The following is a 24899-nucleotide window of genomic DNA, read 5'->3' as shown; positions in this document are numbered from 1 at the left end:
GTGGAGCATTGCTTCTTTTCAGTGGTGTGACACATTGTTTTAGGAATATTTTTGAAGGCAACAATTTCACTAAAGCACATGTCTTCAAGTGTTTTGTATTAGGTATGAATGTTGAAAAGATAAATGACTAATATGGCAAAAGAAGAACACCCTAAACCTCAGTACATAAGTCAATCAATAAATAATATTTTTGCTCAGGAAGCTTACCTTTCTTCTTTCTGTGTAAATGTCCCCTTTCTATTGGTAGAGTGTCACCTTTGAAATTGTAGTTTCTAAAGAAGAAATAAGAAATTAAGTGTTGAAACATATTCACTCATGTGATGTGGGATTAACATAATGAGATTCATCAGGAATCCACAAAGGAGAAGCTTCAGACCTGGGTGGATAACATTTACACCAGTCCCCAGAGACTTATTGTAGTGCAGCTTTCATAACTGTATATAATCGGTATGTATATAATAGGCACAGTGAGTTAAGCCATGCAAGCTAGTTTAATGCAGTTACAGAAACACATGTGTTATTCTCATTAGGTATTTTAAAATGATGGTTCCCATCAAGGGGACCCTCTACCCTGCTGGTTTTTGTTCCAACCGAGCTCTCAATAACTTAATTGAACCTTAATTGAAGTAACAATCTGCTTAGATATGACTTTTTAAATTGTGTAATAAAAGAGTTGGTTCTTTAACAAGTTACTTAATACTTAACTTAAAACCCCTACTGTTTAAAATAATGAAAAGGCTCTGATTCAGGAAAGTATTTGTTCAATTAAAGGTTCAATTAAGTAATTAAGAGCTCGATTGGAACAAATACCAGCAGGGTAGGGTTGGGAACCACTGTTATAAACTAATGAAACCCAAACAAAAAACATAAGTTAATATATATATATATATATATATATATATATATATATATATATATATATATATATATATATATATAGTTACATTTTACATAAGATTCCTTTCTCTTGCCGTCCAGTACTCGTGTGTTTTATTGGAATAGCCAAGACAATTGCTTAACTAATTAATTCAAAGTTGTCATGTCACATTGTATTTTTTTACACAGAAAATGAAAGAGAGAAACAATGAAAAGTGGCAGAAATATTCTATTCGCATTGTTTATTTTTTATTAAAATTTTTTTGCAGCCAAAAGTTAAGTCTCCTGGAACGCGTTCGTCTCTCCAACCCCAGAGGTTCGACCATCAAGGGCAAACTGTTCATGCCTCTGAACCCAGACACCATCGAGGAGAGCCCCTCGAAGGAGCCCAAGCCAGGGGGCTTCACCAACAGAGACAGATTCCGTACTGCCTTCCGCATGAAAGCCTATGCCTTTCGTCAGAGCTCTGAAGGTGTGAAGCAGGCCTCAGCACCTTCTTCCACTCGTCTTTATTCATGTATTTGTTTATTTATCTAAACCAGTCCAGTCCAGCCCAGTCCAGTATAGTCCAGTCTAGTCCAGCAGGGTTTATTTCTTCCTTAATCCCCACCGTCTTACAACCTGGAAATACATTCTCCACTGGTTTATTTGAGCAAATAAATGGTTGAGTTAGGTAACATCTGCCTTAGCATAGGTCTAGTCTACAGCAGGTGATGATTTAAATAGACCTGTAAGTAAAATCTACTGATCTGTGGCCCTCACGGACTGTATCTGAAGAACAATGATGTGCACCATCTCAAAAACATAAATTTGGGTACATCTATTTTATTCATTTAGCTATGTCCTGTATTTTAGATTGCTTTGTGGCCTTTTTATTTTCATGAAAAGCGCTAAATAATAATAATAATAATAATAATAATAATAATAATAATAATAATTGTATTTGTTGTTGTTCTCAGATGCTGGAGCTTTGCCTGATCCTGGCTGTGAAGACAAAGGTTTTCCTAGCGACCTACTACTGGAGGAGATGATTCCTACATTGAAGATGGCCATCAGGGCTGTCAGGTATGGAAAGAAATGCTGTTTTTAGGTTTGACCACACATTGCAGATGTTTCAATACATTGGGTCTCAGAAGTAGGAACAAGAAACAGAAGGGGGCTCTCAGAAAACTCTAAAGCGGTTCTTAGTGCTTCAATTGTATATATGTGCTTGTAACCTGCGCAGTCAGTCCCCACTCAAATTCAAACCATCATTTCTAGATTTCACAGATCTATCCTTGTCATTTTCGTTAGAGCTGCTACCTAGAAAGGGTTCTCCTATTTTAAAAATAAGTATGCCATCACACAAAACGTGGGTTACACTTTGTTTCATACGTTTTTGACATTGTCAAAACGTGCTGCAATATTGAACGATGCCAAAGAACAGTACACCCCGCAGATTTGACAAAACATTGACTTCTAAGCCAGAGGGTATTGCCACAAAGCCACACACACAAATATTTCTGATGTTGCCAGGAATATTGCATTTACATGGCCTAAAATGTTTATTTCAGCTTCATTTCCTTTACTAGTACTAAAGATGGGGAAAGCAGAGACTTGTCTTTTTGGGAAGCACTTCAAACTTGCCGGTCCATTTATAAGATGTGTTGCTGCTTCTTCAGCTTAACAACAGGGTTTGATTTCAAATATCACTAGGTAATATAATAATAAGTCAGGAGAATATGCAATTCAGAGATCCCATAATTCCAGTTGACATTCCCTTCCTGCTAATCAAGATTTTGTGCCCTTTTCTACATCTTGATTTGTCCATTGTTTCTTCTTTGTTCTATTTTGTTCTAACACTTTCCTTTGTGAAGCAGTCCTTCTAAAGTGGCCTCTTTTCTCTTCTTGTTTCACAGAATCATGAAATTCCTTCTGAACAAAAAAAGATTCAAGGAGACGTTGCGGCCTTATGACGTAAAGGATGTGATAGAGCAGTACTCTGCTGGGCATCTGGACATGCTCTGCAGAATTAAATACCTCCAAACACGGTAAAACCACGTGCTGCTGCATCTTCTCCTTCTTCACCTCCTCTTGTGTTTTTGCTTGCTGTTATACTCTCTGTGTTAGGCTCTTCTTGTTTAGTCTACTGCTGACATGGACGTTTCTTTCTGTTATTTTTAATTTCAGAATAGACATGATCCTGGCTCCGGGACCTCCTTCAACCCCAAAACACAAGAAGGCCCAGAAAGGACCATTCTCCTACCCTTCCCAGCAGTCCCCTAGGTTTGGTGCATTATTTTATGCATTTTTTTGTTTAATGTCCATATTCTGCTCAAACTGTGCATTGGTAATATTCTTGTATTTGGAAAAGTAACTGTTGTTGGTTCTATTTGTTTGTTGGATGGTTTTAATTCTCCCAGACATGATCCCTACATAGCCAAAGCATCAATGCCAGAGACTGAGGACCAAAGCATGATGGGCAGATTTGTGAAGGTGGAAAGACAGGTATTGTTTCATAGGATACATACTACTTATTTCCTAGATCTTCTTACACCTTACTCAATTCTGCAGGCAATATTAGCAGCCCCAGAGTTTGTTTGAAAACAGTGGACAGAAAGTCTTTTAGCTACCAGGTTCTCCATTTATTTTGTTTGTGTGAGCATTTGAAATGTGATTTTTGTTTAGTGCCTTGAAGTCAGGTGGTCAGTTACATTGTATTGTAAGGTATTAGGACATCTCAAAGACCCTTTCAGCCTTCTTCACTTTCAGGTTGGCTGTTGAGTCTCTGACTCAACCTTTGATCTTTCTCTCACCACCCCTTGCTGCCCTCGCCTCTCTTCTCTTCTCCTCGCAGGTGGAGCACATGGAAAAGAAGCTGGACTTCCTGGTGGACATGCACATACAGCATATGGACCTACAGGGGGAGCCGGTGGCCCAGGGTCTGACTGTGGAACAACATGGCCCTCACAGTCATGGTGGTGATGGGGAGGACTTGCGATATGCCGAGATCCGTCGAGTGTTCTTCAACTACACCGAGGCCTGCCCACACTCACAGCTCTCCTACCACATCCCCATCAGCAAGGTCACACCCTACAGCTTCTTCAAAGAGCCAGGCGGAGCTGGAGGTGGGGTTGGGATGGGCAGGGGCAACATTTTCTTGGCAGATGGGCAGGGCTGTGTCAGGCTGCCCCCACCGGCTGTCCCCTCCTACACCGAGAGGCCCAACGTGCTGCCCATCAGCTCGCTGCTGGACTCAAGGAAGGGCCTAGACCATGAGACACATAGCTCTTATCAGGAGGGTGTCTCTCCTGGCCAGGGCTGCCCTCTTCCCCCGGGCAGGGACACTGACACTCCACTGTCCCTGCTCTCCGTCAACCATGAGGAGCTGGAGCGCTCGCCCAGCGGCTTCAGCATCTCTCAGGACAGGGACGACTTGACTTTCGGGCCCTGTGCGGCCGGCAGCTCCAGCTGGATGAGGGAGAAGCGGTACCTGGCGGAGGGAGAGACAGACACAGACACTGACCCCTTCACCCCCAGCGGGCCCCTGCCTCTCTCCTCCACCGGGGAAGGGTTTCCCGATTCCATATGGACCACCCCTGGAAACAACAATTAGGTGCCCTGACAAAGCAAGGCGTGGGCAGCGTGGCATAAGAAAAAAGAAACGGAATGGCCGCTGTATGTACAGTGTACACAGTTTGTACAGTTCACCTCATTGAAAAGAAAAAGAAAAAAAGAAAAGAAAAAAAAATCACCCAAAGCTTTATCGCTGCAAAGCAAACGGCACTGCATGTAATGCATGCAAAATTTAGTGGTAGGTACTGCAAAGTTCAGGTAATTAAAAAAATAATTAAATAATAAAAGCTATGCCATTTTTTGATTTAATTTTTTCTCCTCTTAAGAAAAGTTAGGTTTTTGTGCATGGTTTGCATGAAGCTGCCATTTAGAGAAAAAAAAAAAAAAGGTTGAACCAAATTTCTTCAGCTTTATTGTACAGTACATATGTGGCTTTGATGCTTAATATTGGGCCAGAAACAACACAATATATATTTTCTTCCCTCCCAGACCAACAAATTATGAATGCATTTCAGGACTTGTAGACTGTGCCCTCATAGCTTTTGTTCATGTTTAGGACTTTACAAAGCAAAAATATTGCAACATTTTCTGCAAAACAAAAATAAACAAAAACAGAAACAACAATAAATAAATACATTAAAAAACAGTAACACAAATGATATACAAAAGCACTTTTGTAACATTGTGATATTTATGATACTTCAAATCATTTATTTTGGGCATTTCAAAATATATGCGCATGGTACATCTGATCAGTTTTAATCATTTTCTTTCACATTAATTAATTCAGTTATATTTTAAAGGGTGAATGAATGTCAGTTGCAATGACTTCTTGTTTCCATTAGTACTTGTTTTGCTAGTCTAACTTCCATTATTCTGGGCCTGGAACACTCAGACTAACTGTTACAACTAACTAACAAATATATTTACAAATCACACTTGGCAGACCAGAAATAAAAACCAATACACCAGAAACTGCTTCACAAATAATGGAAGAGAAGAAGCAAAGTGGATACATTAAGCTACTATGAGATCAACATAACTCCCATTGCCCTTCTTGAGTTGCCTTTGACAATTCTGCATGTTTATTATGGCATGGGCCTTTTCATGTAGACATATTTTCATATCTTCTGCAATGTAGGTACTGTGCTTACCCTCATGTAATGACACCATTGAAAAGCATTGCAAATCCACATGAAAAATGAAAGGCAATAAGATGGAATGCTACTGTTATTAAACAGTGGCATGTTGCCTGTTTTGCATAATTTCCTCTTAGTCTGTGCCTTGAAAGAATCATCATCAACATTATTATTATAATAATGCTTATAATTATTACCATGTTCATCCTTTAATACATCAGTTAAAATGTACAATACATTTTCATCATGGTGTAAAAGCACCAAGTGCAGGCTAATGCTTGCGGCTCCTATGATTTTCATTTGAATGTATTTATCTAGTTTTTTCTTGGTGGGAACGAGGAGTGTAAATAGGTGTGTATGGGCATGGGGTGTAGTTAATTGTTTTTTAGGACCAAAGTAATTTGCATATCCCTTCCCTGACCCTCCCCTTATTCACTCTCCCTACTCTCTGCTAACCATCGATTTCTCAGTCTTTTTTTGTTTATAGAAAGGCCTTTTCATAGCAAATATAAGAACAAGCTATAGAAAAACAGATGGTATAGCATTTATTCAACTCATAGTATGACAAACTTGTTCCTTTACATAGCTTGTACATTTGCAAGTTTGGTGGATCCTGCCGGGATTCAGAGTGTATGGCAGTTGATCGCGTGATAAAGAAACTTGTAACTCTAACTGATTCAAATTTTAAGATATTAAAATTTTACATTCATCATCACTATCATAATCGCTTCATTTGGTTCATTAGCTTGAACATATGAACTTTTAAATGAAAAGCCTCAATGGTCTCTGTTGGAATGGGATATTGATTAATTATTTCACAGCCAATTAAACAGCAAAGCAGAGGGTTAAGAGGTCCTTGCATATTGACAGACATTTAAAACTAGATTTGCACAATTTGTTAATGACTTCTTATTAACTTTGAATGTAGGGGTTCTTTAGTTTACCTCAGATTTCAAAGTGTTATATACATACATACATACATACATACATACATACATACATACGTACATATATATGTGCTGTCTGGGAAAGGTGACAGGAATCTAAAACACATGTTGGTGTAAGCCATTTACTTACAATGCCAATTGTAATGGCTTTTGACTCAAACTAAGGTCATGTTGCATAAATGTTGTTTTTTGTTGCTAAACACAAATATAGAGTCTTTTAAATAATTATATGATCTTATCACAAGCACCTTGATTCTTAAAGTTTAAAATACTTTAGGCCATTTTTCTCCCTCTCTCTAGAGTATACATGACAAAAAAAAAAGTTTGAATGGGAAAAACAGGAGCAAGATTTTAGTTTTGTATTTTTTCTTTTCACAGGAATCCATTTGTATAAATCTCAACATTTGTGAATGTTTTAAAAGTGAGAAAGGGATGCCTTTTGTAACACTTTAATAAGCATTGCAAGTCCATGCAGTCAAATGTTCTGTTACAAGCTTTCTTGCTTCAGTGATGTGGTCCAGCTAACAATGCAAAACTTGTACCACGCCAGCTGAGGAAAAAATCACTAGAATTTGCTTTCTTATGTTGTTATCTGCTTTTATTTTTTATTAGATGCCATCTGTTACTTTACAGTTTCTCAAAGGGAAAACAACAACAGAATTTATTGTTCTAACCACCATGCTACACAGCCTGGCAAATGACATACTGGTCTTCCAAAACAAATTACATTGTGAAGGGTAAACTCTTGAGATGGATAGTGGCTACTCAGAATGATTTTTGTATACTTACAATGTCTCGCTGACCGAAGACAACTAAACCTTAATTTAGAATCCTCTCTTTGACAGAGTAGACTTTTTTTAAGGACACACAAACTGTAAAGTGGCTTAGTAGCTTGTTATCTAAAATAGGGAAATATCTTGTAACACACTGCCTTGTTGTACAGTCCGAGCACTGAACTCACCTGTGCGTTTGTATGTGTGTGTGTGTGTGTGTATGTGTATACACACACGTGCTTCATGTTTTTATTGCATTTATTTTTTTCAATAAAATGAGGCTCGCACTTTAGAAAAGTGTTCCATATCTGTCCTTCATTCTAGCATATCTGCTGTAGTGCCATCATTGTCTTTCAGAGCTGGGCTGTCTGACTATCATGGGATTATCCACTCATTCTCATCTGATACTGATACTGATATAGTCCATAACAATTGTGTTTTTTCATCACTGATGTCATGTTGTGGTACCCAATGTGGTTAATGTTGACTGCGTGCACTGCACTACAGTTGAATGTGTTGCTAATAATAATAATAATAATAATAATAATAATAATAATAATAATTAAAAAAAACATTGTAGAAAGAAAAAAAGCCATAAGTGTGTAAAGAGATTCTTTTTTTTTTTTTTTTTTTTAGAAATGCAAAAACTTGGCAGGCTACCTTATATATATATATATATATATATATATATATATATATATATATATATATATTCAAAACAAAACCAACAGCTGCAGTAGTTAAGGTTTAGTTGTCACTTACTGTAACATTTTGAGGGATATAGCTAAATACAGCTCCATACGCTTCAGTGTACACCTGCAAAACCTGTAATTCGGGGCATATGACTGATATAAAGTAATTGTGCCTTGCCCTCTTAAACATTTCTCAGTATAGCCAATAATGTTTGTCACAACTCTGTTTGCTTTTTGAGCTTTTTCAGTATTTTTAATTTCCTTTTCTGTCTTTAAACAAAGGGAACACAACTTTTATACAAGTGGCCTTCAGTGCGGTGTATAATTTTCTTCATTGTAATTTTGAAATGGTTCTTGTAATTTCTATTCTGGCACTGTCCAGTTTTAATATGTTAATTTAAAGATATAATATGCAAATGGTATTCTTACTTGATTTTTTTATGTTTTGTCTTTACAATTGCACCAGTTGTTAATAAAGAGACATTAAAATGAGACCCTGTTTCTGGGGCTAAATTGATCTACCGTGACTCCTTAAACTAAGAAACAAACAGTGTATTGAATATGTTCTTGTTCTTCAGTTACCAAAAATGTGGAGTAGCAGTTCAAGGTTTATACAACCCCACAAATAGGTGCGAGTGCTTGCATGTACAGCTGTATATTGTTAATCTTTTCATTAGATTCTTCTAGTTACACCACAAAAAATCCCTGTGATTGGCTTTCACAACCTATGAAACAAAGTGACAGAAGTCATGTGATTTTGAAGCGCTGTGGAAAAAAACATGGTAATTTGTGATCCTCTTTTAAGCTAAGCCACACTACTACTTCATTTTTAACTCCCTTTTTTGGGCCACCAGTGGAAATTAAGACTTTAGATTTTGTATCCAAGCCACCTAAAGCCTGTCTAAAGCAGAATTGAGCAGTCACAATCTCCTCTTACTCTCTGGCACAGAGACAGGAAGCCATGCTCCATTGCTCCCTGTGATCCCTTCGTCCAGAAAAACAAACACAACCTCCGTCTTTATATGAAGGAAAAAGAGCTAGTTCACAATCTAACAACGTTTGTCAGTTGGGATCTTCCCCGATAAATAAAATAAAAGGAGGGAGGAGGTTGACTTCCCCCCCATCTGATTTAATTGTAGAAACACCACCACTTACCCCTTAACAACCCATATTGCTTGATCACCATTTTCTTTTTATTCTGTTTTGTTTAAAACTGGTTAGACACCAGCTATGAGTCTAAACTTAAAATAATAAATTAGGGTTTCCAAGAGACCTTCCTTCTCTCCTTATTTACATATCCAGTTCCATAATTGTGTGATTATTTCATCAGGAACATTACAATTATTAAATCCATTTAAATAGCTTTCCTGAATACTTTACTTTTGAAGGATTTGGGGTTTTATTAATTCCTAGGAAATCAGCAAACACCTCATTCTCATATACACTTCCTCAGTTGCAGATGGCAACACAGAATCTCTTCCTTGTTTTACCGAGAATTTCAGTGAGTGAAGAGAAAACTTGTTGAACTATAGTGTGTTCAAAGAAGATCGCTTGAACAGGAAGGCTATGCTCACAAGAAATAAATACAGTGTTTTGTTTCTTGGGATGCAGAAGGGGCTTTTTCCAGGTCAGCCAACCCCAGGCAAACTAATACCTGGAGCAGACACAGCAGAGCAGAAGGTCACTCTGTACACAGTGATGTCAACTCAAAGCACAAAACATGTTTTCAGTGAGAGGCCATTCAACACCAGCTTTTCTGGATCAGTACAGTGGAGTAGATTTCAGACCCCAAAGGTCTTGGAAGCAAACTGATACATCCCAATACTCGATTTAAACCCTATGTTCTTGGCAGAATGAGATTGAGAGTGACTGGCTAAATCTTCAAGACCAAATAAAATTAATAATAAAAAAAAAAACATGTTTACCACATGTTTGATACATAATTGTTATTTGTATTGTAATTTTTAACTCACCCCTCACATCTTATCCTATGAAACTGTTGATAGATTTCACACAGAGAAATAATCAAATTGTGGAGGGGAATCACACAGCAAAGCTTTCTTAATTGTGCAAAAAGCAGTAAGACTTTAGTTTAAGGTAAAATAGCAGCCTATGAACAAAAAAACTATAAACAAACTATAAACAGTTATAATGTTACAAAAGGTTTATGTATGAGAACAACTGACCTTGACTGACTGACACACTTAATTTCCAGTTTCTATCAACTTAACGAGACTCTGTTGACACACTAGTAATATATTTTATGTTAAAAAGAAAGTATAAATGCATTGTGCTGCACTGCGATGGACTGGTGTCAAGGTTAGGGTGTAGTTATAGCTCACCTTGACCCTGGCCTGGATGAAGTCGTTATTGAAAATGGATGGATGGATAAATGTGGTACCTGACTGAAAGTGTTATCAGCCTTTTTTTTTCCACAGCCCACTTAAGCCCTTGTAAAAAGCTCCAGTAGCAATGGAATTGCAGATAAGTGCAAAACGGGGTTTAAATTGACATAGCTGGAGACAGTATTTAATTTATGAAACCCACATATTGGACAGCAGGCAACGTACCCACTGAGGGAAACGAAGACTCTTTTTAAAAATCTTTTCCCAAAAGGTCAAACAAAAGCAGGGATAATGAGCAAGGTCTCAGCCTGTTTAGATTGCAATAATAAAGAGTTCTAGACACCTGCACAATTGGGGTTGCCTACTGTAGCCGTTCAGCTCATCTCTCATCTGGGCAGTCCATTCTGCTCTCTGAGTCCTCAGATGTCCCGGCAGACTGACAGCCTCCTTCCCTGAGCCCCACACACCAGCCTGTGCTTTTGTATTTATTTACTATTCATTCATGTATATAAATCAATCTGTTTATTGTTGTTAATTGTTAACCATAAATAGGTGAATGTTTTCGTACATGTATGTATGTAGATGTACATGTAAATGTTTGCATCTGAAACTGTTTGCCAATACTTAATAACGGCCTGCTAATAAAGCACTTTGAATTAGAATTGTACATACATACAATAAACAAACCTTCTATATGAGGTGCACATATGGAGGTTCCAAAACACATTCCATATTGAATTATTTCAGTTCAAAATGTATTCATAAATGAATCAGAAGTGCTTGCAAAAAGACAGTATGACAAAGCAATAATTTGACTTCCAACTTTCTGATTTTTCCTTTTCCCATTGGCCCGTTCTCTGAAGTAATTCCTTTTTACTTTTTTAAGGTGAGCTGTTTCTTTTTCTCATGCAAATGTCCCAGCCTTGATATATAAAGGTACACATTGAGACAGTGGCAGGGCTTTGCTTTGGAGAAATACTCCTCAGTCCCTGAAGTACCTGAAGTCTCCAGTGCTATTCTGTGGGAGCAATTAAAGCACTGTGTGCCTGTGAAGCAGAGAGCTCCTTACTGCTCCATTAAAGAAACCATTCAGTTTGCACTCGGAGAATAATTACCGCCAGCCAGAGTTTCATGTAACAACCAGCTGCCCTGCAATTAAGCTATTTAGAAAGTGATGGTGAAACCCCAATAGGACAGTCACTGCACTCGACATGTTGGGCTTCTTTCATGCAGTCTGCAGCATTTAGCTGATTTTACTTCCAGGCTGTTAGGATTATAATTGAAAAACACAGCCCACATCATTTACCTTAACGCTTAAATCAATCTGACATGGACTGAACCTGGAGGTACCCTGTTCTAGACTAGAATTCAGATTGTAATCAGCTCAGAGAGAAGATCTGATCGGGTAAGTTTACTTTACAAAAAAAACAGCTGTAGCCTCTGTAAGTCTAAAGAACTATACCATTCTACTGTATTTTTTATAACAATGATATCAATTGAACTTCACAGACTATCAATTTTGTAGTAGATCTCATTGTTAACCAAATTATTATTATTATATATTATTATTATGATCAAATATAACTTACAAGGGTTACATAGCACACAAGGCAGTTCAGTATATACATGGAATGCCTACAATAGTAAGATATAGAAATGCATGAAGTTATCTAGTGCAATTTTTTTAAAGCACAGGAGATAATGAAAAAGAATACAACAACAAATGGAGTGTGAATGACAGTAAGAAACAATACACAGCGCATGTACAGTAAACTGGACAGCAGCATTACTGACAAGTTAGTTCAAAATTCTGTAGTGCAGATGCACAGGGCAAGAGTGTAGTTTCTGTCTGTTTTGACTGAACAGGTGATTATTATTTTATTTTTGTAATGGAGCAGTTTAATATATTGCACCATATATATATATATATATATATATATATATATATATATATATATATATATATATACTGTATTATATCAGACTATACTAGACCAATATTATGATAGGCACCAAAGAAGTTATTAAATTAGTGCAATACATGAAAATCACAGAAATTATATAATTTACATCCACATAACTATACATCCAAAATACCTCATATCTAATGCTTAATGCTGTACATATTTTTTTCCTAGGACTCTTGTATTCATTGTGCCACTCAGAATGGCATGCTTTCAGGAAACAAGAAATAATCTCTACTTCGTTGCTAAATTATGCATATTGATACTTCTTCTTTTTGTCTTCTACAATACTGGTAAGCAGTCATTTCATTCATCTGCACAGTTTCCCTTCTTCTGGCAGCACCAGCTTGTTCATGTTAACATTTTCAGTATTCAGTACACAACAGTAGGATGCTGCAGGAAGGGAACTTAAGAAAACCAATCATATCAAAACTTGATTTACTATGCCGGTAGGAAGGGATGTTCCACAAACAATGAGCTCCTAAACTCCAGGAAAGCCATCAGCTTTTGTAGTGTCATCTTCCTTCTGACACCTTTTTGGGCCAAAGATGAAAGATGCAAGTTGACATTCCCATCACTGCCATTTCATCGTTTTTTATGTGATTTGCCCAGGGCACAGGGCTGTATATTGAAGACCATTATAGCTAGCTCTGTATTTAATAATTTTTTCAGACCAAATCATATTCTTTGCAGCTCTGAGAAAGAATACTGAGAAAAAGAATGAAGTAAGAGAACTCCTCGCATCAAAAGGTAAGTCATTTCATTTAATCTTTGCCTTAACGCATCCTGCTTTTATGATAAAATCGTGTTTGCCACCAAAGGGTATTGATTTATTACAGCTGTGCACTTCATTACCACCTTACAGTACAAATAAAATCTGTATTCACTAATAATCTGACATGTGGGCAAGACTGGTCGGTGGCTCGGTTCCATCTCCAAGCTGGAGATTGATGGCCTTGTGTTGAAGCAGGGATCATGCTGTGAGGTGAGATGTTAAACTCAGATCCTGTCTGCACTGCTGAAATGAAATATCCCTCTAGCAAAAGCACACATGCCAACAGCAGCTCCAAGCGTGTTCGAGGATGCCATTATCCACTTTAGATTATTAGTCTCTTCTGTATAATATATTTAATTGAATGTATTTATTTTCAAACATGAGAAAAATATTAAAATATGACATTAAGCAGTGCATAATTACAAAAACTAATATCCAAAATAATATCAAGAGAAGTAAACCCTTTTAAGTAAATTACTTTTCACTTTTCGCCTAATTTAAATACAAAAAATGTAACATTTTTCTTTTCTCATGATGGGGTCCCAAGAACACACACACACACACACGCACACAAATACACACGCACACGCACGTGCACACACACACACACACACACACACACACACACACACACACACACATCTTGTTCCTTAACCTCATGAGTCCAAAAAGTATATCCTTATCCTTATATGATTTTTTAAATTTAAGATTATACTTTATTTCCTTCTTAATTCTAATCATAATTTATTATGTAATTAATTTTATTTGTCATGTGTTTTACGCCTGTACATATTCAGTGCATAATAAGAGTGACCCCAATCCTCTGAATAATAATTTAGATATGGAAGAATAGAACAATACTAAATATTACAATGACAAAGATTCACTATATGTTAAGTTCTTAAGTTAATTTTTGACATCTTAAATGTGGTTTCCATGTATTTATAAACTTATATTTAAATGCTCACATTATTTATTATATTAACTTCAGTCTTTACTTTAGCATTAGCAACTAACAAAAAGATGAGTTCAAATTCAATTACATTCTATTAATAGCAAACTAATTGCTTAATTTATACATTTCAGGACTAACAACTCCAATAACCTGGTGATGCACTAATTGTGATAGCTCACAAATATATAATAGATACAATAAACTATTTAGAGACCTAAAGATAACTCAGTGGAACACCACGAAGACATTCATATTTTGATTAACAATCATCTATTTGTTGTCTATTTTAATACATTAATACATTTTCATGAATCATCATCAATGCTATATTATTTGGGAGGGTTCACTCACAACCTTTACTGTAGCACTTGCTGTTACTTGTACCTGTACAGTACTTGTAATGTGTGTGTCAAATTAAAGCACAATGTGCACAACCATGATATACATATCGAACACTGAATATTGTCATTGTGCTCTATATACACGGTCTTCATCAATCATTTACCTGAATACTGTATTCTTAAGGTAAAAATGTTTTTGCTAGTTCCACAGATTCAACCTGTTAGCTAAATTTAGTTTCAAGTATAAAATAAGGTTTGAATGACTGCCGCTTTTTTATTGTCATCACCCCTAAACTCTGTATTGATCAATAAATTGTGTTACTTTCCAGAGCTTTCATCTGAATACAGTGATGCATCGTCTATAGATCTCACTCAGTTAGTGAATTCACTACTGAATTCAACACAAGCTGGTAAGTTCCAAAACCACAAAGGGAAAAGGCCAATGCTCTGCTCTATATAAGAAAAACATCTAATTTGATCTTATACATCCTTTATTCCTACCAGGCTACGTTGGTGTTAATACAGTGTTTGCTTTCTGTTTTGCCATCCTAGGTAAGAAATACCTGTTCTCACTGTTAAGTGTGACCTCGCACAGTCCCCTGGCTCTGCATAAACTCACTGTTCTCGTATATAACCGTATGTATGACTTATTTTTCCCCATTTCTCAACTGTTTTAAATGACATTTTCCTCAGTGAAAAATGACTATTGTAGTTAAAATGCCCAGTGGAAAGCATACAAAAGGCAAAGTAATGTGTAATATGTCGAGTATAATTCTTGGCGAGGGACATTTTTATTGTTAAGGTAGACATGTTTACCTATTTACTCCAGGAAACAGTCTTGACTAGCTGTTTTGTCGCATTAATTTGATTTTGAGTTTTCTGCTGCAGTATCTAGGGTTTATGCTAATTCTATTCTGGCAAAAACAGCTTAGACATCTCCAGGGTAACTGGAAGGAAATGTACAGGGAAATAGATAAGTGCTGCTTTTTGTCATTATTATTTATTTATTGTCCAATGGTACTCTCTCATATGAGCCATCCCAACAATGCATTGTGGTGTACCTCGGAATTACATCCCAAATCCATTTCCCATCGTTCAGTTTTCGGCATTTGATACACAAAGCTTAATTCAGTTATTTTAGTTATCTATCATAGCAATCACAGTCTATTCGGTCAAACCATTCTATAGAATCAAAAACAATATATGTGCCACAGATATGTGACAAAATAAGAATGAACAATATATAAACAGTAAATTATTCTTGGTGTAGAGGAGCAAACTCTGAAGAATTCAAATTTCAATCACATTTTGTTGATCTATTATCATATCTTTAACCATGAATTATAAATAAATAAATAGCTGGAACCTCTTTCCTTATGTGTAATTACATTTATGTATTGATTTTTGTACTCAAAACATATATACTAATATCTGCAAACGAATCAGATGATTACCATAACACATTTTATGGCAGGTAAAATATAATTGGAGTAGATCTACTGTTCAGTGCACATATTAGAAACTGAAATGAATTCATAAATGCTATGGATAAATAATATATATTGTTATGTCTTTCAAAGTTTCTGGCTTCAGGAGCATTGAGCCCAGCTTGTTTCCAATGAGATATTGCTATTGTTTAACCAATAGGACTAATGACTTGACAGGTGAGATGATTATGATTATGTTAAATTATTATTAGCATTTGTATATATAAATACGTTCAAATAAAGTAACTTAAAGGTTTATATATGATTTTTTTACCTAACTGCATAACAGCAAACATATGCCTGCTCATAATGATACAATTAATACTACTGTTAGTATTACTACTAACTTTTGTTATAACATAATATGTTATCATAATAATGACTTCATCTTTATAATTTAGATTTTACAGCTGTTTTATTAGATTTTATGGAAAACTCCACAAGCTATCTTCAGGAACTTTTTAAGTCTAAATCCATATCATCTGGTAAGTAATACAAACATTCGGACAGCAAACTGCAACCCATGACTGCAATTGACAGTATTTCTCTGGTGGTTGTCAGTGATTAAATTAGTGTTTAAATGAATAAAGAACAATTGTCTGTACGTTGAGGGCTGCAGTGTGCATGCTACAGTTCTTTTTTCTGCATGTGACAACAGATTAAGATTTCTAATTAAGCATAATAATGTTCTAAAAGTTACTGCAGGTGTCTTTTTTTCCATTTTCTTTTCTTTTTGTTGTTGATTATTCCTCTTTAAAAATTAAAATTCCTCTTAATGTTTTATATTTGTCATTACTGGCGTAGTTTACCTTAGTTTACAATTTTTTCAACGTTTCTTATTATAGCGGCCCAACAAAATGACTCCGACTGCATCCTCTTCTGTGTGATGGCTGGTAAATCTGGTAAGATATATGGGTGTGGAGGTTTGGGTATTTTTACAGACAGATTTGATAGGTGCCCACAGTTGTAGTCTATATTTTTGATAAACCTATATATAATACAGTTTCATAGCTCACAATACATTACCGTATTCAGTATTTCCTTAATGTTTTGTTTTATTTAAAAAAATAACATTTTTTTTTTAATTGTTTTACTTTTCCTGTATTTTGTTATTTTAGGAATGTAGTTTTATACATCTAGTTTTATAATGTTACTTGACAATGTTTTGACAGCATTTATCATAGGATCTTCAAATCTGTGTTGACACAATGTCATGTCATGTTGTTAGTTCACTTTATGCTTGCTACAACATTATTTGGCTAGCTTGGTATAAAGACAATTCAGTGCAGTAAAAAAGCTGTGCATATATCATTAACATCCATTAAGCTGGCAAGTACACAAGGCCTGTTAAAAGGAACACACATTTATTCCATTGCTTTGGAATGGGAAATCCCTGATTGTCCCATCTACGTCTTATTTGGGGCTTTCAAACAAAATGCTAATACTGCACAAGGTTGAATTTAGCAAGAAATGTGCCTAAATAAGAAAAATCACTACAATGCATTTGGAGTAATATCTGCCTATAGGTAAATTATAAACAGGGTGGGTGTGGGTTCTGCCTCATGGGAAAATCAGTTATTTTTTCATAGTGTAAATGACCTGTTCTCCTTCTTCACCTTCTTGCTTTGCCTTTAGACCGAGACCTGTCTTTTCTCTGGGAGGAGGCGTCCATCAAACCTCTTTTCAACCATACCATCAGCGCTAATGTCCACAGTGGAACAGGTGAGTGGGACAGCTAGTTCAGAAACACAGAGAGCAGGGGCATCATTTTGCCACATTGCTGGGGAGAGGGGCAAACAAATTAATGAAAAACAAAATGTTTAACTGCTTTATACTGTCATTGTTAAACAGGTTACTGTTCTGCTCTCATCCCAAGCTCCCAGCTATTCATACCTGTATGTTTTATTTTTAGCTGTATGTGATATGTACTTTAGACAAAGAGTTATGGTACAAATTGTTTTCTTTTTTATATAAAAAATATTTCCAACTCAAATAAATGTTTTTATTCTATTTCTAACTTTATTTTTGTTTTCTGTAATGATACCTGCATATTACAATAACTCCATGTGTGCTACAAACAAAATAAACATTTAAAAAACCTGATACTTGCAGCTTGATGAGTAGACGTATGTTTTGTTTGTTTTTGAATTGGATTCCAACAAATTTGTATCAAGTAGATGCCAGCCCCATGTCTGTGTCCACACCTGATTCCAGTGAAATGCAGCCCAGCACAGCCCCCAAGACCACCACGGCCAGTAAAGGTGCGGTTTTATCTCTTTATAAAACCAATGAAAGCAGCTGGAAAGTCTCACCATATATTGCTCTTGCCCAATAAAAGGCGATTGCGTGTGATAATGTTTCAGTATTTTTAAGTGTGAGACCCTGAGATTTATTAAACTGCCAGTAGTGTTGTTTGAGATTAAGCTAAAAAAAAAAAGATGCCTGTTATACTTGTGACTAAGCACAGAATATAGAAGTATTTCATTTATTTACTGAATTAGTGGGAAACCCATGCAGACCAATACTTCTACTATATAAACAATTTTTTTATAGTCTTGATATGTTTAATTAATATTTTGGTAGGACCCGAGAGTGGTATGGTATAATAGTCTGTACTGATGGCTGTATGTATTGTGTTAGCAGCATCAGTTTCCAGTGTCCTACCCGTCTCCACCCCTAACAGAACTCTCACCAAATTATCTTCCAAAGGTAAGGATGGGGAAAAAAAACACGAAAACCGAAAGAGACACACTTTAATAATGGTCTAACACTATAGAAAGTGTATTCTGCTACACTAAAGTCACCTGAAAGGAAATCTGAGAGTCTAAAGGCAAAGTTCCTTCAGGAAGAACCGAGCAAAGTGCCAGGTCAGGGGTCAGAGGTCAGAGGTAGAGAGCCGCATAGGAACTGGCTTTTGGGGTGTGGGCCATGGAAACAGTGTGAATGCCACTAACAAAGGGAGATTTTGGAGCAGGATTTTAACACTAAATATAAATACATTTATTTTGAAATAGTCATTCACTTCCCACAGCAAAAATGTATTTGTCTTTTTTTTTTTTTTTTGCTTGGAAGTACTTTTTCCATCTTAATGGTTGGATGAGCTGGAGTCTGAACTGCTGCTCCTTTTAGGGCAGAGTGATTTAGCAGCGTGTGCCTCAGTAGGAAAGAAAAATGGCAACTCCCTTCTGAATTGGATCGCCATTCAAGTGTGTGGAGGAAGGGAGCGGGGTGAAGTCAAATTCAATTCAAATACAATGAAATAAAGGGGGAGCATCTGCTTCATAAGGTGTATTATCTCAATCATAGAAAGATAACCTGAGAATAGTAGGTTTTGAAACTCTTCCGAAATCCGGGAATGTTGTTTACCAGGTGGACAGATACTTCAAAATCAATACATGCACACAACAATCTAGTCAATTGCCAGATGACATTGAAATACACCTCCAAATCTAATATAATTAAAATAACTACAAGTTATTTAAAAATACATGTATTAATCATTATAATGAAATTACATTGTATTTGTATTTTTATTATTATTATCATTATAGCAGAAAGCAGCAGTAGTAATAAATAGAAAAGGTTTTAAATCGATGCCAAGAACTAACACTAGATGGCAGCAGATACTAAATTTGATCAGAAATCCTGCCCACTGTTTATTATAGCGCATTGACTATAACATTCCGTTTATGATACTGAAAATTAAACATGGAAAGATCCTGCTTATTAAGATTATTCTTTATTGACCATAATTATCACATCCAGAGTTGAAACGCATTCAGCTTGTTTCTGATAAGCATTCACATATATTGCTAATATCGGGATCACTGGCTGTGACGGAAATGGAGCTGTTTGCTAATTGGTTCTTGAATAAATGAATCAGGGCTGCAGCTTGGCTTGTCTTAGATCAGTCTTTCTGTATGGTAATTATGGCATCACTCACCTGCACAAACCCTAATTATAATCCAACAAAAGACATGCTGGGGTGGAGTGGGGGTGTTAAACGTGAAAACCTTGGAGATCTTTTTTGAAAGGAATGGGAAGGGAACCCTACATTTGCAGGGAAGGAGTGACAGACCCAGGGCCAGCTGCAGAAAAGTTTAAATTCTACTTTGATTTCTTCTGAAAATGTTCCTTAAATTTGAAGGTGTTGCACAAAGACGCTTGACGGATTGCAGTCAATGCTGTTTATTTAGGGAAAAGCAGAATAATTTAAACTTATTTACGTTTATGTATGGGCTTGTAACTGACCTCTGACTGAAATACATATATAAACAAATATATTGAATCTTGTTTTGCACCAATGACCAGTTGGTATTAAGACTTCAATCTCTAAACCAAGGTTGACTGATATTGAAATTAACCTATACCTTTTTTTTTTAAAATTATTATACTATATATAATAATTTTTTGTTTATTACTTACAAGCTTCAAATTCTAATCGTTGTTTTCCACATTTGTTTTAATGGTACTGTGTCTAGAGTATAGTATTTCCCATATCTTATATTAAATTAAAAATGTAATCTATAAAGACATTTAGAAGATCCATTTAAGATACAGTGCATAAGGGAGGGCGGGGGAAGCTGTGCTGCTGGGTAAGACTGTAGTGTCAGGTTCAGCCTAATGTAGCTTGCAGATGTTCTTCGAATGGGGTGCATAGCAATCTTAGGAAAATAAATGAGAACATTAACACCAGTGCTAACACCTGAGATCTTCTTCAGGGAATGCAGTATTTGTGGTCTACCAGGAGTAAAGGAATAATTAAAAGGGACCCTAAAATGGACCTTTGATGGACACCTTCTTGACCAGCCCTGAAATCGCATGAGTTGAATTTGTCAAAGAGTCTTAATGGACATCTCTGTGTTTGTGAAACAGTTCTTAACACCGAGTCTTAAAATTGGTTTGGTGTGTGGCTGATTATTCTGCTTCAAGGTAAAACTGAGGCCAACTCTTTTGATTCAAAACATGGCTGTTGAAGAGTTTTGGGAAATGGTGAAAATATCACAATGGTGAATTGACATTTATTTTTATGTGTGGATTCCGTGCTGTGCATATATATATATATATATATATATTTTTTTTTTAAGCAGGTCAACGCCCCACAGAGAAACTAATTGAATGTTTTGATTTCAGTGTGGGTTATTGTTTTATAGAAGGGCTAAAACATATATAAAGAGTGTAGACTTATGGAAGTGTAAAAACCAGTCCATTGAGTTGAAAAGGGAATCTTGAAGTTTCAGGGATCTTCGTACAGTAGTGTGGTAGTGCTCAGATGCAGGAGTGCAGTAAGAAAGCTTTGTGTCCGGTTTCTCTGTCCAGGCTGTCCTGGTGAAAGGCTGCTAGGAGCTGAGCTGGGGGATTTGGGGACCAGCGCGCCTCCAGTGACAGTCGGTGCTCAGCAGCTGAATCCCTGTGTGATGGAGCTGTGCAGGTTCTTCCAGCAGTGCCTCTGTCAGGTGTATTTCAAGAGACTGGAATTAAGAAGGTAAGCCCAAATTCGATTCCTTGTGTTGGCAGCAGACACGTGATTGTTGGTGGGCGGGCGGGCGGGGGAGGGGAGTGGGGTTAATAGTAGTAATAACAGAGCAATTGTCAAGTTCAAAAAGCATTTTAGTCATTACTGCATTCAATCAACAAACAAAAAAGGCAACTGGTTCTTATTAAAAACTAAACTTGTATTTAGGTCAACACAATCTAGATCAAGTCAAAAACATCTTTCTGGAGTCTCCTCACGAAAAAAGCGTTTTGTCAAAAAGTCAGGATTGGTTTCCTTTTTGCTGTCGATTGTTGTTAATGATAACATTAAACATTTTGGGAAAAACAAAAACAAAAAAAAAAAACTCCAAAAAAATGATGTGACAGACACACTGATTGCATATAAGCCGCTCATATGAAGCATTCTGTTTCCCTGTTTTTTGTTTGTTTGTTTGTTTCTTCCCTCAGTTACTGCACTGACTATTATTCCTGGTATTTGACTTATTCATCTGAGATATGCAGGAAGGTGAAAAGAGTCTTTTTCTCTAAAAGTAAGTAGCATTTCTAATCAGGAATAGTGTGTATATTTTAGTGGGTATTTCATGAAAATAATTCATTTACTTCATGTATTTCACAGAGCACTTCTTGCAGGGTTTTTTAGGTAACATCTTAAAATAGAACCAGTGATTTTATCCAGCTGCAACAGAATACACCACAGTGTATAGGCAGCACAGGAATAAAGGATTGGCATATTTTAATTAAAAAATATATAATGACATTTTGATGGATTTGACAACCAATCAGCCTTAAAAATTGAATGGATCCTGCAAGGCAAAAACACCTTTTTTGACTTTCAGCTTTTTTTTTTTTTTTTTTTTGTCATTTAGCAGATGCTCTTATCCAGGGCAACTTACATTTGTACCCATTTATACAGCTGGGCATTTTACTGGAGCAGTCTAAGTGAAGTACCTTGCTCAAGGGTACAACAGCACTGCCCCACCTCGGATTGAACCCACAACCCACAACCCTCCCAGTTATGAGTCCAGAGTCCTAACCAATACACCAGAGTGCTTTCAGCATCCATCATTTCTTCTTGTCTGTTACTGAATGTGAAAAATATATATGGGGTGCAGAATCTCTACTCTGCATAGATCGTTCCATCTCATCCCACAGATACTCATTTGGATTGAAATCTGGTGACTGGGGAGGCCGCTGCAGTCAGCTGAATTCACTGTCATGGTCCCGAAACCATTCCAGGACAATCCTAGCTTTTTTGCTGAAAGAACCCATTCACAGATGGATACACTGTTGCCATGAAGGGATGCACCTGATCAGCAACAAAGTTCAGATATCCCGTGGCATTCAAATATTGCTCCACTCGTATCAAAGGACCCAATGTGTGCCACACAAACTCACCCGGCAGGATGGATGCATGGACTCCTGTGTTTTTTGCCATATCTTGGTCCTCCCATCAGCGTGAAACAGGAGAAACTGGGATTCATCAGACCAGGCGATGTATTGTTAATCCTCCACTGTACAGTGTTTGTGTTCCCTAGCCCATTGAAACCTCAGTTTCTTGTTTTTCGCTGACAGGAGTTGAAATCGGTTAGGTAATTGGGTGACATGGTACGACGAGTTGTGCGTTCTGATACACCTCTTTCAGCACCACTATTGTACTCAGCTGTTATTTGACTGACTAGCCCGTCTGCCACTCTACACAAGTCGTGTAAGCCTCTGTCGGCCTCTTTCATCAATGAGCTCTTTCTGTCCACAGGACCGCCATTGGATGTTTTTTTGGAGGTGGACCATTTTCTATATACTCATGACACTGTTGTGAATGAAAACTCGACCAGGGTTGCGTTTTCTGACATAGCCTACTCATACCGACATGTCTGGCACCAACTACCATGAACTACCGTCTCCCTCTGAATTACACACATGTAGAATCCCTCTGTACTTGCCTATATGCTTTACATAGCATAGTCTGAACACGTAATGCTGTCACTGACAATTTAATGGAAAGGGGAGGTATACCTAATAAATTGGCCATTCTGTTTATATATTTCTGACCACTGAAAAATATAGTATAAACTATACATTTAAAGAACAATAGAAATCATGTAAAGATTCAAATTAATGAAGTTTGTGCATTTGTTTTTTTGTTTTCTTTCAGCTTTAAGACAAAAGTGTCTGAGAAAGATGTGCACAAGTTTGTGACGATCAAGAATTATCATCAATCAATGGATTCCTATTAACCAGCTCTGAAGCCCAAGACATTTTCCTTTTCTGCATGATGGCCTGTTTTACTGTTCTTTGCTACATGTCTACCAGTGCTGATCTTACTAGGCAATACTTTAAACACATTTCAAGGACATTATCAAAGTTTCTTTAACTTCAATGGCTTTGGCTTTTGTAGCAATGTATTTTTTAAATGCAATTTTTTATCAGGCTGGTGCAGTATAGAGATTATCTTCAATAAGTATTTTTATATATAATTTGCCCTAAAAGATTTCAAAACTTAATAAATGATTGCTTTTAATTCAAATACTTATACGCGGTTTTATTCAAAATACTTTGCAACAAACACGTATATATATATATATCCAAAACCAGCTAGCATATGTGTTCAATTTTGCGTGCAGTGATTAAATGTCTTCCAAAAACCCTACTGGAAGTAAATACAACATAATCTCTTCTTTTATGATGAAGCTTGGTGCATTATGGCCATTTTAAAGAGTGTATTGAAATCTGTTGCCAAACTCAAGAGACAGTATATGGCAATATGGCAAAAGGTTTAATTTAAATGCAAATGCCCTGAACTAGGTAGTATACCAGTACAATAGCTAACATGTTATATAGTCAAATGTACTCATCAGTTATGAATTACCAAAAAACAAGCAACTCCTGAAACATTTAGCTTAACTTTAAACTGGGCTACCTTACAGTTTTGAACAAGTAACTAAAACAGCTGGTTATTTCTTGCACTATACAGATACATTTCCATCTCACTGTGTGAAAAAAACATTTTGTTGACACTTCAAGATATTATTTATATGAAACTACACATTCTTCTGAGATATAGCAATCGTTTCAGTCTTATGAATCCTTCTAAACAAACAGGCATTTTGATTTGTCTTGATACCTTAAGTTTAAGATTTTGTCATATTTATAATAGAAGGTTAGTTACCATTTCAATCGTTTTTTTCAAAATCAAATGTTGTTCTCACGAAGACTAACTGGAGGATGTGTGGCGGCTTTCAGTTTGAGAGGACCAAAGATATCCACCCAAAGCACAAAAAAGGTTCATTGTTCACTCATTCATCGTTGCTGTTCTTTGTATCGACAGGCATGCATATATGGGTTAAACGATGACCTTAACTCAGCCATGGCTTGTCATCTCAGAACAGGAACTGATCGTGAGTGATCAAGAGATAAAACAGTGGACAATTGGGTTGGAGGTCAGGGTCAGGCCCTCTATCAAGAATATCAGTTTCAGGTCTCTTTTGTCACTGAATCTCCCCACGTAGGAAGTCATTTTCAATTAAAAAAAGAAAAGAAAAAAAAGGAGCATTAGT

The 24899-nt window shown here is 36.5% G+C and overlaps 1 protein-coding gene across 1 annotated transcript in view; it reads left to right on the top strand.

The window, feature by feature from the left end:
- Nucleotides 1-7878, top strand: part of kcnq3 (potassium voltage-gated channel, KQT-like subfamily, member 3) — a 104259-nt gene extending 96381 nt beyond the window's left edge. The window contains exons 11-16 of the mRNA XM_066687557.1: nucleotides 1146-1348; nucleotides 1836-1941; nucleotides 2775-2906; nucleotides 3046-3141; nucleotides 3279-3363; nucleotides 3713-7878. Coding sequence (XP_066543654.1) covers nucleotides 1146-1348; nucleotides 1836-1941; nucleotides 2775-2906; nucleotides 3046-3141; nucleotides 3279-3363; nucleotides 3713-4471 — 1381 coding nt within the window. The 3' untranslated portion in view covers nucleotides 4472-7878. The remainder of the gene's footprint in view (nucleotides 1-1145; nucleotides 1349-1835; nucleotides 1942-2774; nucleotides 2907-3045; nucleotides 3142-3278; nucleotides 3364-3712) is intronic.
- Nucleotides 7879-24899: the final 17021 nt, after the last annotated feature.

This window comes from Amia ocellicauda, chromosome 2 (assembly GCF_036373705.1).
Source record: "Amia ocellicauda isolate fAmiCal2 chromosome 2, fAmiCal2.hap1, whole genome shotgun sequence".
In the NCBI taxonomy this organism is placed as follows: Eukaryota; Metazoa; Chordata; class Actinopteri; order Amiiformes; family Amiidae; genus Amia; species Amia ocellicauda.
This window is presented reverse-complemented; position numbering and strand designations above follow the sequence as displayed.